Source organism: Loa loa (genome assembly GCF_000183805.2).
Source record: "Loa loa unplaced genomic scaffold supercont3.386, whole genome shotgun sequence".
Classification (NCBI taxonomy): Eukaryota; Metazoa; Nematoda; class Chromadorea; order Rhabditida; family Onchocercidae; genus Loa; species Loa loa.
This window is the reverse complement of record NW_018108566.1, coordinates 15,561-31,597: the sequence shown is the minus strand read 5'-3', so window position 1 is coordinate 31,597 and position 16,037 is coordinate 15,561. Positions and strand designations below refer to the sequence as shown.

Genomic DNA, 16,037 nt, shown 5'->3' with positions numbered 1-16,037 from the left:
TTTTTTTTTTTTATTAAAGATAATTTCATTAGCAATGTTGCCATTTAATTAAGAATGATAGATAATCATTTTTGACATAATGTTCAGGCTTATATCACATTGCACTTTGTGACATGTGTTCCAGATAGCGGGGAGGAAGAAAAAAGGATTTTTTTTTGAATCTAAAACTGAATAAAAGAGCCATCAGTAATTAAAAAGAATTAATTGATGAAAGTTATATAATGCAAAAATACATGTTTTGTGCTTACTGCTGATGTTGACATTGGTTTAAGAATTTAGCTTTATTATTTAATTAGATTAGTGTCCTCCATAGTCATTAATTACTGAAAGCAACAGCTAGACAAAACATAACACACTTGAGACGTAAGTCCATTTGGCCAAGCTATAAAACAATTCAGGACTGTGTGCGACACTAGCAGTGTCAAAATCACAAATCAGAGGATGATCCACACTGAGTAGCAATGCATCATATGCATATATATCGGACAGACATTTATGCTGACGGCTGTAGGAAGCATATTATGTAGCTATAGATGTATTTGAAATAAAATAAAAATTTTTCAAATGACTCTTTTTTTCCGTTGCATTTCAAAAAACTTTCAAGAGAAATGAAGAACGATCGTTAAAAATTTTTTTGCTATATTTCTTTTCCAAATTTTGGAAAAAAAAAGCATTTGCACGCGATAGATAGTGAATGCACATGCAGTGCAAGTTACGTAGAACAGTTTCGTCATTTCATCTTCTCCCTCTACATTGCACCATTTTTTTGGAATGTTCGCCCTTACACTGTTTTATTCTCATTAACAACCACATCATCAGTGTTTTTGGTCGGATACACATAGCTTCGTCAACTTTAACCTTTCAGTTCTTTGACTGTATCGTTGGCTTGTTACCCAAACACATCTTTTCATAACTCTCCTTCCTTTTTCATTTCACTCACCTTCAAAATTTTATTTGTTTCTAAAGGGAAGAATGTCGTCGTTAAAGGGAAAAGGAAGACCGATCGATGTCTTCATCAAAAATTGAGTTCATTTTCATCTTTAGGTTTTGTGCAGATTTTCTGAAATCAAAACTTGTAAATGTTTTCGGAGGAATAATGTCCAAATACTAGTGATAGTTTGATATTATTTTTTAACACTATTATTGTATAATGAAATTCAATTCCTGCGGGAAATATTTTGCCAATTATTCGGCCAAAATGTAAATCCTGAAAAAATAGATCTTTTGAAATATTTTAGGAAGAGTTAAATACATGTGTTGTTGAAGCATTATCAAATGCGGCACGTATTCTATCCGACGAATCTGATTATCCTCTATCCGACTCATTATCCGCAACATCTTCACTTAGTGAATCATTAACACAGGTGCCTTCAACTACACCTACACCATCACAGTCACAATTTCCAATAACTCCTTTTTTCATTGTGCACAACGAAACGGGTCATACAAGTACCGAACTACTACCACCTCAGGTATCATCAACAGCAGCAAATAACAATCATATCGGAAAACGACATGTGTGTGGAGATTGTGGCAAGGTAGTCAATCGATCATCTAAACATCTACTATAGATATTAAATTTGCCATAAAAGATCCATATTTTGGCTTACTCCATCATTTACACCGATATGGCATGTTATATTTATGAATCCAATGATATTGTAGCATGTTTGGCATGACCAAAATAAATGAAAGCAAATGCTAAAGGAAAGGATGTTCTAAACTTAAAATCATTAAATTTTAAGCTTACAAATTTTGAATGTGACTTAAAAGTTTTAGATGCTTTTTTAATTCGTGAAAATTTTTGACTTTTAATGTATGTTAATTTTAAAATTAAAATCACAGGCCTTTCCTTACTTGTCAATATTGGAATCTCATAAACGTTGCCATACTGGTGAGAAACCATTTGACTGTCATTTCTGTGAAAAGAAGTTTGCACAAAAAGCGACGCTACAAGTTCACGAACGAACTCACACCGGTGAACGGCCGTTAGTTTCTTACTTTTCTTTTCGTTTATTTAGATGGACGGACAAAAGGTTTCAGTAGGACTGTTTTTTTTTCCTCTTTCTGAATATAAATTATTTTACGGCTAAAATTTTAACTGAAAGATACAGAGAGAAATTTTGGCATCTCACTGTGTGCGTTAAATATTTTTGGTATTTGATTATGGCAAATTTAATTATCCATTAATTTGAAAGATCAATTTTGTTTTCTGTTGTTTTGCTTAATTAGCGTTACAAAATGTAAATTTGTTTTAAGTTACAAATGTAAATACTGCGACAAAACGTTTGCTCAGTATGGTACAAAGACCGTTCATGAGAAGAGTGCACATTTGGGTATGTATCATTACCACAGCGGGATTCATCTCGTCTCCTCCCATGATTTATTTTCTCACAAAATTCTATCAAAAAGAAAAAAAATTCAATTATCATCAAATACAGCGCATTTACCTGCAAAATTCTTTTTTTTCTCTCTCTTTTGGTAAATACAATTTCAGTTGGTTGCTGTAATCTTCCCTTTTTTTTGTTTCTTTTAACTTCATTCTATTCTAGACTTCCACTAAAATTGGTTTCACCTCAGGTATTCGGAATTACAAATGTCCAAAATGCAGCAAATGTTTATCGTCACCTTCAGCATTGTATACGCATAAGAAAACTCATGGTGAAAAGACATTACAATGTGACTATTGTCCCAAAACGTTTGCATTGAAGAATTATCTAAAGTTACACGTGAAACAAGTACACGAGCAATCGGATCGCAAACATATTTGTCATTACTGTGATAAGAGTTTTGCTTATGCAGGCAGTTTGCAGGTTAAAATTTTTATTGCTACATGCTATGCAAAATATCACTTACATTATTCATTTCCACCAAAACTAAAAAGAGAGATCGATATATTATGAATGCATTAATTAACAAGCCAAGATGTTTTCATTTTCACCCGATATAATGACCAAATAGCTTAGTTCCTGTCTTTGATAATTATCACATGTACGAGAGGTACCAAAACGACGACAGTGAACCAGTATTTGTAGGTACACGTACGAACGCATACTGGTGAGCGACCTTATGTGTGCAGGTTCTGTCCCAAAGCATTTGCTAGCCAAGGTAATCTGCAGAGCCATGAACGAACCCATACTGGTGAACGACCGTACACTTGTATACAATGTGGACGATCTTTCATCCAGAGATCACAGTTAACTGCTCATGAAGCAACACATCAGTATCAACCGGGCGTTCGTTTTCTTCATTCATTTAATTTTTATTATTTCTTGAACTTGCATCTACACTCTGCTAATTACACATGTCCATAGATTTCAGAATTTTAGATGGATATGTTTGAATTAAAATTTTAGAATATATCTATATGCAGTACATTTAAGTAAGCCTTTGAGTAATTATAACTATTAAACTGTAAATTATTACATGCTTAGTATATCCATTTGTTATTGAATGCATCTGTTCATAGAGCAACTATAAATTTGTTGTTGGCAATTATAAATCATTCAGTTTGTTCGATTTCAGACTTTAATATATACAAATTTTAGACATCACCCGAAATAATACAAAGCAAGAAGCCAACAGAGTATGTTTGCAAATATTGCGGAAAAAGATACGCTTATGCCTCATCACTTTATGTTCACACTCGATTACATACTGGTGAACGACCATTCCGGTTCGTTTTCTGTATTAACTTCCTTATTTTGTTTTTATAGAAAATGTATTTTCATCCGTTGAAAATTCATGAATTTGAAATAATTTTGAGTTATATCCTTCGATTGAAGTATTCTTCCCATGGTGTAATCATCTTTAGCTACGACAAACTGCGATAATTATGCAAATGAAGTGTTGTAAAACAAGCTCTAAGATCTTTGAAATATTACATAGCTCCCATACTGAATGAGTTCCACAAATTCGTTATCATAACTTCAGTGTAAGCCTTTGACAGCTTATCACGTCGAAATAGCGGACGTCATAAAAAAAAGACGAGGTTCAAAAAACTAGTTCTCTGTTGAATTAATAGTGAAGAAAAGAATAGAGCTCTCTCCGTTTTGCTTTCCATTCCCAGGATTCTTATTGAAATGCTTGTCGTGTGGAATTTCGATATCAAGCCTTTCTTTTCTTTTAAAGAAAAAAAAGAGACATTTTTGAAAATTCTCTTTCCTAATTATGTTTGTGTCTGCTTGTGATGGTTTTACGGTTGCCGTACCAGGTGCTGCTCAGTACCAAAACAGCAGATCGCTATGAAAGTACACCAGCATCTTTCTTGCTTTTTGAAAGAAAAAGTAAAAAAAAAGGAAAACCTTTTTCTTGGGGACGAAAGACTTTGAAGGGAGGAACTCATAGCTTTATTAATCTTCAAAAAAAAAAAGAGAAAAGAAAAAAAACAAAGAAAATAGAAGTTTCATAAAGATCAATAATTATTCCATAAGGGTTGTGAATGTAATTAATATAATTTGCTGAAGTTCACTTACCATTCCCAACTTTGCAGATGCAGTTTTTGTGATAAAACATTTACAAATCAGGGCAATATGCAAGTTCATCAGCGTGTGCATACTGGCGAAAAACCGTAAGTTATGCTGTATATGTATCTTCTTGCGGGAAAACTGCACTGTGAACAGAGAACATGTTTCCTTTCGTGTTCTTTGAATCGTAGTGTTGTTCCCTTCAATCTCCAGATTACAAACTAAAATTTAGAATTGAAATTTTGCGGTGAAAAGGGATGGAAATGTGGTGATGATGATGCATTATGAATTAACAAATATGAAATGAATGCAGTTTCTTTTAGTTATAAATGTAACGCATGCGAAAAAAGCTATGCTCAGAAAGTGGGCTTAAAAATCCATTTGGAGCAGTGTCAAAAGTATTTAAACTGTCAACAGCGAACTAGTCCAAATGCAGAACTGGATAGCGCTAAAACGCTAGATAGCCTATTGCCCAGATATTTGAGTAAGTTGCTGGCTTCAATTGTGATGTTGTAGTAACGAATATTGATTAGAATCCAGCAAGAGTGGAAAGTGGAGGAAAGAAAATACGACACTTGTGATGATTGGTGCGAATAAATTTTTATCCCCGAAGTTTATTTTTGGGTTGAATAATCACTGATGCAAAGATAGTGCTGAATTGCAGGATTATTTTAAGATTTCCTTTGAAGGATGATATCAAAAGTCATTCCGAAAAATAAGCATTATAAACGAATGCACTTTCAGGTATATCAGATGGAATAGCAGTGGCAGCGCTCCAGTATCCCACTTCACCTTCCGTGTCATCAGTTCGAGATTTGACCAGTCCTTCATTGGGCCTAAAATTACCAACCTTACCCGCAAGCACTGCTTATAATACAACTACATTAAATGCAAATGATGGAATTATGGATCATTTGAATCGAATTGATCCCGTTACCGGTATGGCCAGTGAGCAGGTAATGAAATATGGGAATGAAATCACTGAAAACAAACAGTCTGCCTTTCACGGAGTTGTTCCGGATCCGTATAAAAACACTGTGCTGGATCCATACGATTCACAGTTAAATGCCTACAAGCAAATTTTGGAAGGTGGTAACTCACCTGGAGCACTATTCTCACAGCAGATGATACTTCAGAGTCAGCAATTACAACTTCTTCTACAATGTCCGGAACAGTGGTGCAATATGTTGACACAGCCCATTAGTGTTTATCCACCTATAGCCGCGCTACCACCCCTAAATTCAACTTCTCAACAGTCTACACCTCACCTAACAGCAATAAACATTTCAAATGACTTTGTACCTACTTCTGTTAAGCATGAACCTGCGATGCACGTATAGGTCAATCGCTTTCATGTCGAAGTTGCTGTCTGGAACAAAAGTTCAACTCTTACTATCCATGGTTATATCCGAATTTAGTGAGTTTTTCTGGAGCGTGAACCTATGATATGGTGTGCATGTAAGCCAGCTACAATTGCTCAGGATATTTCACATTTCTGCGTGAATGAAGCCACTATCGGACTCGTGAATTCTCGAGAGCTTTATCAGAAAACTAAGGAGGAATAGATCAATCTATCTTTTTTTCCTTCTTTTTTTTCCTTTAGTGTACGGAGCTGTTTTCTTCTCGTTGTAATATTTCTATTTTTCATTGTAATATCAATCATGCTGTCAAGAAAAGGGGTACCTCAGTACAATTTTGTGATTGTCGATACTGTAATTACTAGGACAAACGTGCTATATACTGTATCGTTGCAAGTTTGATAACTTATATTGGTAGGTTGAATCTTACTACACTTCTTCAAAATTTCAAAATTCCTGGCAAATTTTTTCTGTGACATCTCACAGTACCTACAGTATGATCGTAGTTAGTCATTTATTTTAGCAACGATCGACAACGATTCATCTCCCGTATGGCATGGTGAAATGTTATTTGATCATAGTATGGTTTATTTGGCGTTATTGAGATGGATTTATTAACAATATTCTATTGAATTATTATGCCTTCTTTATTCATTCTAGTCTAACTATATTTTGATATAAGTCGATCTGTTTCCTTACCTTCCTTTCAACTTTTTAATTTTTTTGCTCTCAAGTAGCAGAAGTCTGTCGATCGGTTATTTTGGTTATTCTTCATCGTTCTGTCCATTATATACTTGTTCCAATTATATACTTGTCCATTATATACTTGTTCCAGAATTAACAAACTGCATATCTACTGGTTTGTCAATAACATATACTTTGTCAAAATGTTTTACCCCATTTTACATATACTATTTATTGTATATATTCTTGCAATTAACGTCTTTTTTTTTTCGCAATTTCTGCAATATTTTGAAGTAGCCATACATATCGAAATTGAAAGAACTTTGGCACAATTGCCGGGTATGGATCAGCCAATTCTTTGGATTTCTGCTCACTAGGCTTTCTCTGTTAATTTGTGACATTTTTTTTTCTTTTTTCAAATATTTCCTATAAAAGAATGTATATGTATGCATGTTCAAAACAATGAATTTTCACTTGGTCATTTTTCAGTCTGAATTTTTGCCTGTACAAAAAAACCAACTTGTCTTTCCTCTTTGTTTTATGCCGCTAATTAATTTTTTTTTTCTACCAATTATTTTTCTTTGAGATATTTTTGACGGTTTGCTTTTTATCAACTTATTGTGTTGTGCGTTCAATTACGATTCGTGTCTTTTTTTCCAATCTTTTTTTCCAACTAATTCTTTGATTATCTTTATTAGTTTAATTTTTGTTCTTTATTCATATTTTCGTCAAAGTATCTCATCAATAAGTTGTCTTTCTACTTGTTTTTGTGTTTACCAAGCTAATTCAAACGCAGCCATGTCTTCTTTTCATTTTTTGATTTCATCCTTTACACAACAATTTAAATGATTTTTTTTTCATACATTCTACTGATATAGACTTAATTTTTTTTCCCCATGCATGTTGTTTGAATGTGTAATAACGATGACAAGCTAGCCTTTTCAAAGTTAATTTGCTAATAACAGTGCATTTGATTACTGAAATTAATTGATACATTTTAAAATTGTGAATATCATGTGTAAATTGTACAAATTGAGGCGCACATTTGCAGTTCATCCAACCAATTGATTAAATCAAAAAAGTAGTAAATGTATTCAGAAAAGCATTAACCTTTCAAAAATGTTAAAGGATGAATGTTCAATATATCAAAAAGGTCAACAGGTAATACAGTGCAGTGCTTCCCAAGCCTGATTCAAGAAATGCAATAATTGAGGACAGGAATGAATAAAATAGGAGGAATAATAGGTGGTGAGTTATATCATCAGAATTCTTATTGAACAAGAAAGGGAGTGATTGGTATCTCAGTGATTGAATAATTACATCTATAGATGGAATCGTAAAGGAGAATCAGGTCACACTTCCTCCTATCTTCTTTAGCCATGCATCGTTGTATATAGCGTCCCTTTATACCGAATTTTCTAGGATAATACTAGATTCTGTCACCTATCATGAGTTTATTCAACCAGTTCGAACTCATTTTCATGTTTATTTTATTGTTTTATCCTACACTTATCACTGGTTAGTGTCTTTCATTTCCTTTAAATTACTAATTCCTACACGATGCCTTTTTCACCGGTAATTTAATTCCTTCTACAGGTGTTATTAAGAAATGGACGACATCAAAGTTTTTCGAAAATTTCACTATTATTATCATATGGATAGTACCATTACTTCTATTGTGCATGCATTTTAATTGATAAGCTCTGATGGAATTGAAATAGCACTATTATTTTAATCAATTCCTTAATTAACATTCAGCAAAGAGGGGAACTTATCATAACTCCAATTTGCAATCATTCACAGGCATGAAGTGTGCATTACGAAATAAGATAATATATATTCGCAATGAAGGTTACTATTCATCGGAAAGAGTACAAGCAGTATTTGAAGATTTGACACTTTCACAATGTGCTGATAAATGTACATTCAAAGTACAGGTGCATGAAGATTCTTTAATTATTTGCTTTAACTAATGGAGATTAAATTAAATAGCTTTAAAAAGAAAATATCTCATAATAAGTTCCAAATAATTTGAAACTCTCAAACAACAAAATAAAAAGTGTCAAATTAATTTAATTAAATTGTTCGAATCAATTCACTCCAGTAAAAATTATATTTTTTGATAACAGAGGTAATAAAATTAGAATTGAAATAAAATAGCATCCGTAATTACGTAATTTCCTTTTCCTTTTCTTTTTAATTACAAAACTTGACCATATTCTAATTTGGAGGAAACTTAAGTACATTTTCATTCAATAGCTGCACAACCAAATTCTTTAGGGAGTAGATTGCACTTCATTTGAGTATGATGCAATGCAATTGAGGTGTTTACTGAAGGAGGGAAGTGGAAGTATAATGAATGATAGTATGTTACCGTTGAAAACCGTCCGTAATGTCGCATTATTTCAACAACTTTGTCTTCCTGGTATGGTTATTTTGAAGTAATTTTTAGCGTGTGAATAACTTTTTTTGGAACTTTTGAGATTTAACTAACGTACGAAAACGGAAAGGTCAGCAAAAATACTTTTTACGTTTTGCAGTTTGAATTCACAGTTGACGTTTAAAATTGGAATGATCCGAGAGTAATTAATTACCAATCAGTGTCAAATGATCTTATGATCACTGTCCCACCTGCTATCTTTCCGTGCTTTCTTCTATTTACCACAAAGGATTGTTCTTACGATGAAAATTATGAATGTATTGTAGATGAGAAAAGTTAGGGACAAATGTTGATAACGGAAGATTTGAGTATTCTCGGTAGGATACACTGAGAGATGATCTAGACCGGTGGGCGATGATATACTTTGTAACAAAACAAATTTAGTTTGAAATATTATTGTGGATAATGGTCAAAGTTATTTTTTAATTAAAAATGTTTCTGCACATATTTCAGAAGAACAAATATGCCCATCGCCATATACCTTCGAACGTCTTCCAGGACATATTCTGATGGGAGTCGCCAAAGAGGTTTTGTTTATCCATTTTTCTTCACATTCAAATAAAAAACATGAAATGAACTTCAGGATCGTTTTCTTTGACAATTTTGTCCTTTGATCAAAATTCTTTGACAAAGTTCTTCGACCAATATTGTCATGATATTCCGTTTTGAATTTTGCCCAGATATACCTTGAAATATTGCAGGTAATACAAGTTAGATCTGTGGAAGAATGTTTAAGCATGTGCTTGACTGCTAAAAAGGAAATAGAAATTGACTGCAGGTATGAATTTAGCCCAAGATTCCACTTTTGTCAAAATTAACCAAAAAAGCAACATTTATTTTTTATCTAAAATTTTCATTAATTTTCTTACTTATTCTGAAGTGAAATATTCGATTGAAATTAATTTCATTATAAGAGTAAAAATTGATTTTAACGATCTAATTTACATGAGCATATTTCTTATGATTTTGATGGATAATTCTAAAAAGTATCGCAGCGATTTTTCTGATAATACCATGATATCATTCCTAAAAACTGTGTAGGTCAACAATGTATTACTACGATACCGGCGAATGCATCCTCAATGATGAGAATCGAGCAACAAGTGCAGATATGATAACCAATGATACAATGAACATGCGGGTGGATTATTTCGAAAATAGCTGCTTTGACGGTAATATTTTGTGTAATTTTTTTGTCGTGTTATCCTTTTGATAAATAATTTTGAATGAATGATGTAGTGATATAATAAACTTTCCGGAAAAGTTGATTGATTTGAGAATGATGGAGTAGTATTTAGGTATCATTGTAACACCTGTCTGATCATTTAACTTGTTCTTTTTTTTATCTTTGTTTTTTGATCAAACCTTACCAAATAGAAATTACAGGTACTATTTGATTTTTCTAGTCCAGGATAACAGAACAGAATGTTGAACATTTCTACTTTAACAACTTTAAAAATCTATTGAAATTTAAATCAGCAAATATATTGTAAAATTAAGCGAAAAATTTTCATTGAATAAACGAGTAATTTATGATTCTGAATGAATTTCATATGTGCAGTGCAATGTTCAACTGATTTTACTACACACTGGATCAAGGTAGGAAGATTTACGATCAGCGATCAATCGGATACTGTGATAAAACAAGTGACTAAGGAACAATGCTTCAATTATTGCCTTGTAACTTCTTTTCAGTTATGTTCAAAAAAGGCAACGTTTCCATCACCAGTTAACAAGCCTTTTAAATTTTTGAAACCTATGTTTCGAATTCAATCATTTAAGTAATAGGCTCGATTCTGCCAATATGGACAAATGCTATCATTTTTTTGAATAAGTATCAGTTAATTTTTCATTTTTCAGGAAAATAAAATTGACGATCAACCTTTTCCATGTAAACTATACGCATATAGTGAGGATAGAATGACATGCCATTTGACCTCAGAATCCGGTCTAACACATTCAATAACATCTGATGATAATCAAAAGATATCTGATGATTCGGAAAAATATGATTATTATGAAAAAATTTGCCTAAAAGGTAGCTGAACGTAAAACATATCAGTACAGTTGCTAAATTTCTGGATACTACTTACTAATCAGCTAGCTTCCTTAAATTATATCACGAATTTTTGTGCAGGAATGTGGAAAGACAAACTAATTGACAATCTGCCTGGCAAATTGGTTATTAAAATGAGCGGTTCTATTGTTAAACCTATACTACAAGCAAAATAACTTAAAGAATCATAACTTTTAGACTAATTCTGAACTTTCTGTTCTCTCCAAATTTGAATTTCAAAAGTTGAGTTTTAATTTTTTCTGTATCTCCAGGATTGATGCAATGTCAAGACATCACTTTTGAACATGTTTCAAATCATGCTTTGTTAAATGTCGGAAACAAGGTTGTCTATTTTTTTTCTCTACGATAGCCATTTTTGATATATGATGTTTTAACATACTGATACTTGTTAGTATTACAGGTGATAACAACAAGTATGACAAGATGTTTAGAAATTTGTCTACGTTCTGGTGAACAATGCAGTTCAGTGATGTTTTTTCATGACAAGGTAGTAATTAATATTCATTAACGCATTAGTTGACAGTCATTTTTATAGTTTATGGATAGACGAACAAATGATTAGATAGAGAAGGTAAGTGGACAAAATGCAAAGAAATAGATGCATGCTATCGATGAAAGAAAGTTATAACGATAAACATGACATGAGAATTTTTGAGAAAGTATACAATAATGTATATTTGATATGATGAATTTCTTCTAGGATGAGTGTGTTTTAAGCAAGATGAGTCAGTATTCAAGAGATGAACAACTTCGGCACCTTCCGGAAGTTAGTGTTTCCGGATTATTTCCAACCATACGTTTTATACAAATTGATTATGTACCAATGATAGAGTTTAATAACATTCCAGTGCGTTGTTATGAGCAAATTAATGATAGCAGTGGTAGTACAAGGTTTAATTTCGGAATAAATGCACATACAAATGGATGTTTAAATCGAAAAGACTCATGAAATGATAAGCACTGGGTAAGGAATAACTGATGGATTGTTCGTTGCAGGTGGATTATTTCGATAATGTATGTGATTACAGAATTGCTATAAACATGCCCCAGGAAAATAAAGTGACCAAAATGCAGATGCCGATATCAACAATGCACAGAGAATTAAATGGTACCAAAAGTTTGAGACTATATGGAACATAATTATTATCATTTATTGATAATCATGTTCCTATTGATATCAATGAAAGCCATGATCATGAGAGCTATGATCTGAAAGCAGTTCATGAAAGTTGGATTAATGATTTGTTTAGTGTTTATGAAAGAGAGTTGAACTGAAATGGATGAAAGTTTTACTGATGAAAAAACTGAAGCAAGGAAAATCCACAAATATATAAACTATATCGTATTCAGGACTAGAAACAGAATGTGGCGCAGCTGGCATTTTGATATCTGTGCTTTTTTCCAAACCTACAGTTGGCGCAATGTTTATCAAAGATCATTTTGCAACATGCAGGTCTGAATTTAGTAATGTAATGAATGCAACAATGGAAATTGCGTTGTTCACTCTCCGTCAAGATAATCCACCGTGTCCTGGTTATGAAACTGTTCGTTTTACTGTAACTTCAGCTAAAATTTTTTGTTTTTTTTTTTTTTTTTCTATTTTCAAGAGGACCATAAATAATATCACAGTACTTTAAGAACTAGATTCGTAGAAAAGGTATTGTCACATAAGTTATGTCACAGATAATTATATTAATTATATCGGCGTTATTTTGCTACATATGATCCTTCCATATCTAGAATCCCTCAACTTGGTCTTTCATTGTGGTAGTCCAAAAGAACGGTTTGGGAATACCAGGGCTGATGACCGACAACGATTTGATATTCAACATTACTTGTGATTACTCAAACGGTCAAATTACGAATGATTCGGCTCAGGATAGGGTGTATGTTAATATTTATTTACATGTTATAATAACTGAAAGTTAGAACTTTTATCTTTAATTATTTCTATTTGTAATGTAATCAAAAAATGTTGGATGATAAGCATTAAAGAAGTTTAAGTTATCAATGTAAATATAAACTATGCTAATTTCAATGAATAATTGAGTTTAAAAGAGAATTTGCATAAATATTACACTACTTATTTTGTCGTGATTTTATGATAGACTTTTACACAAAGCATCACAAGGCTGGTTATCCAGTCCCGCTTCTAATGATCACGTGCGATTAACGGTATTCCGTGGTGACCAACCGGTAAGTACCGCTGTTATGGGTGAAGAGTTGGAGATGAGGTGGACAGTGATACAAGACCGTATTGATAATGTTGGTTTGTTCGTAAATCGATGTATCGCAGAACGTTTGGATGGAACGCCGCCTTTACCACCTCCACTTACGCTTATTGCTAACGGGCAAGCATTGCTTATTCCATATCATATTACATTTCAGTATCACAATCTTGTTCCTGTTCCTGTTATTCTCTTCCTAAATTTTTTGGAACCTTGGATGTGTTAGTTTTGTCCTTAATTTTTCGGCAATTCAAAATAGCCTGACATCATCCAGCTTCTAAAGTATTCGGCAAAGTTGTTCCTGTGTAAAAAAAAATCCTTTTTATACAAAAATTTATGTTTACATAAACAATTTATAGGTGTATTGAAAGTAAAGTGAGTCATCTATTAATGCAACATCCAATTATACAGTTTGATAATGGTTTAAAGACTAAAATTAAAGTTTTTCGATTTGACGGATCACGTCGTGTTCGAATCCTTTGCTCTGTGGATATTTGTATTGAAGAATGCTTACCGGTTTGTATTTCACTACTTTGATTTTTTTTAACGCGAGAGTGGAAATCGAGGTTTTGCTTAATTTGACAGATTACGTCCAGTTCGAAACCTTTGTTGAAACGAAAAGAACCACAGCATGATAGGGTTGAAAAGGATCGTATAAGCAAATTTTAGCTTTTTAGTGAAAATAAATTTAAGTTCAGATATCATTGATTCCATAAGCGCAAAATGAAATGAATTTTATGTATTACCAAAATTCCCTGAACAGCAGAATAATTGTATCAAAAATAAACGCTCTCCTCTTTCAAGCTTTCCGTTTATCAGTTGTCGTAATGTAGAAATTAACATATGCTGGCAAAAATTATGAATTATAGGTCACTTGTAATGAAGAAGTCAATGGCAGTTTGACAAAATCTGGTAAAAAAAAGCGGGAAACTTTTACTTTACCGGCTCATCAGGTAAAGTTATGTCCTCTTTTTTTTTTAAACATTTCAAACTTTCAAAAGTGAATTTAATTACAGTTGTCGAGTTAACATTGATGACAAGTCAGTTTTGCATATGACACTAATCCGATTAAAATTTAATTTAGACCTCACATCAGCGAGTTAAACGAGAGCTCATTACTGGGACCTTTACGATTGTTGAAGAAAATGTCGATCCACTGCTTAATGAAAATGTAACGAAAATCGACGAGCAGTCGCTAAATCAGAGTAAGCTAATTTCAGAATATTGCAAAGTTCATATTTCGGAAATGGAGAGAGAGAAGAGTTTAATTCGCCTCGCCATTTTTTCAATCTCATTTTTTAATAAACAAAACATCTGAAAATATATTACATTTGAAGTTGACGCTACACTTTATATTCATCCATTTGCAGTCGAATTTTAAATGGTATTTATAAATCCTTTTACAGATATGATACCATTGCAATTTTCAAAAGACAACCACTTTTGCATGCAAAGTCTTGCATTTTTCATTACTGCAATCACACTGGCACTTTTAACGATGCAAATCTTTCTGCTCTGCAAGTATACACAGCTTAAAACTCAGACATCTGTTACTTCTGGTAAATCGTTATTTTTATCACCTTGAAGTTTGATAAGCATCTATGCATATTAAGGATGACCATTAATGTATGCTTGCAATGTTTTGTCATCTCTTGGTCGCTATTTTTTTTTCGTTTCAAATTAGCAAAAGTCACCATAAAATGATTCCTTGATGAAGTTTTCACAAGAATTCTTTGTCAGATAGTGAACGAAACTGCAATATCATCTCATTCCCTCAACGTGTTTACTTTGGTCACAAGGAGTGTTGCCCTGCGGAACGGCGTATAACACTACCCAAAATAATCAGGCCGAAATATTTAGAATGAAATCATTTATTTGTTTTTCGCATATTATCAAGACATAAATAACTTCGCTTTTATTTACTTTTTTCATCAATTCAGCCCATTTCCAGATGACAATTTTTAAAAAATTAAGGGAAAATGAAATTGCAACATTACCAATAACGCATTTAAATATGGAATTTTTAGTGAATGCATGCATTTATCATTATCTGTTAGTGACAATTCTTAACTTATCTTTGTCATAACGAATTTTCAGCATGCAAAATGAGGACTTTAGTGGCGGAAGACGTGTTTTTGTAACTTAACAAAGTATACGTGTCTTGAAAATGATTGGAAATATGTTAAAAGGACAAAATATGACCATCCCTGCGTATATATATATATATATTCCTTTTTTTTTGATGTGACGCATGTTATGACCCTTATACGTGTATTATAATGGTGTTGTTTTCATGGATAGCCAAGTTCTTTAATCTATGTCCTTTCCCGGTTCGCAAGTTTTTCAAGTATAAAAATTTCAACAAATTAAATTGGAGCAATGCATCTAAAGATATTCATTTGCCTATACTACTAATGTGTTAAGAAAAAAAAACGTTTTAACTAAACAAAATTGGTTTTTAATTCCGAAAAATATATGGAATCAGCTTTAATTTTCTAGCAAAAAGAGTTGATTAATAAGCTTTGGAAGGGATTATACTATAGGAAAGATGGTTAAAATAGGCTATCATATGGCTTAAGGCTTCATCCCAGTACTAATAAAGATTTGCCATTTTGTGAGCCAGAATTGAATTTTCACGAATTGTTCATCAAAGCATATGCATGTTATTCAATTTGTCATGTCAATTCCAGTCATCCTGGATATGAAATAACGTCACAAATGAATTACTAGCCATTTAACGCTTCGTTGCTTTAACTGCTTTGCCTTCTCAAAATCTCTTCAGTT

The 16,037-nt window shown here is 32.6% G+C and overlaps 2 protein-coding genes across 2 annotated transcripts; both read left to right on the top strand.

Moving 5' to 3' along the window:
- Positions 1-972: 972 nt before the first annotated feature.
- On the top strand, positions 973-5,806 carry LOAG_03372 (zinc finger protein; the record flags this gene model as incomplete). The annotated part of the gene is made up of 10 exons (XM_020446301.1): positions 973-1,008; positions 1,239-1,538; positions 1,846-1,988; positions 2,260-2,336; positions 2,581-2,813; positions 3,036-3,236; positions 3,549-3,676; positions 4,493-4,570; positions 4,790-4,950; positions 5,211-5,806. The coding sequence occupies 10 exons, from the start codon at positions 973-975 to the stop codon at positions 5,804-5,806; spliced, it is 1,953 nt and encodes a 650-aa protein (XP_020303339.1).
- A 2,507-nt stretch (positions 5,807-8,313) lies between these two features.
- On the top strand, positions 8,314-15,118 carry LOAG_03371 (hypothetical protein; the record flags this gene model as incomplete). Its single annotated transcript, XM_020446300.1, has 19 exons — positions 8,314-8,445; positions 8,789-8,933; positions 9,402-9,475; positions 9,650-9,726; positions 9,990-10,120; positions 10,510-10,628; positions 10,809-10,986; positions 11,277-11,347; positions 11,426-11,512; positions 11,726-11,791; positions 12,022-12,142; positions 12,376-12,569; positions 12,766-12,911; positions 13,134-13,412; positions 13,613-13,769; positions 14,123-14,206; positions 14,338-14,458; positions 14,660-14,812; positions 14,994-15,118. The coding sequence occupies 19 exons, from the start codon at positions 8,314-8,316 to the stop codon at positions 15,116-15,118; spliced, it is 2,460 nt and encodes an 819-aa protein (XP_020303338.1).
- Between the last annotated feature and the right edge of the window lie 919 nt (positions 15,119-16,037).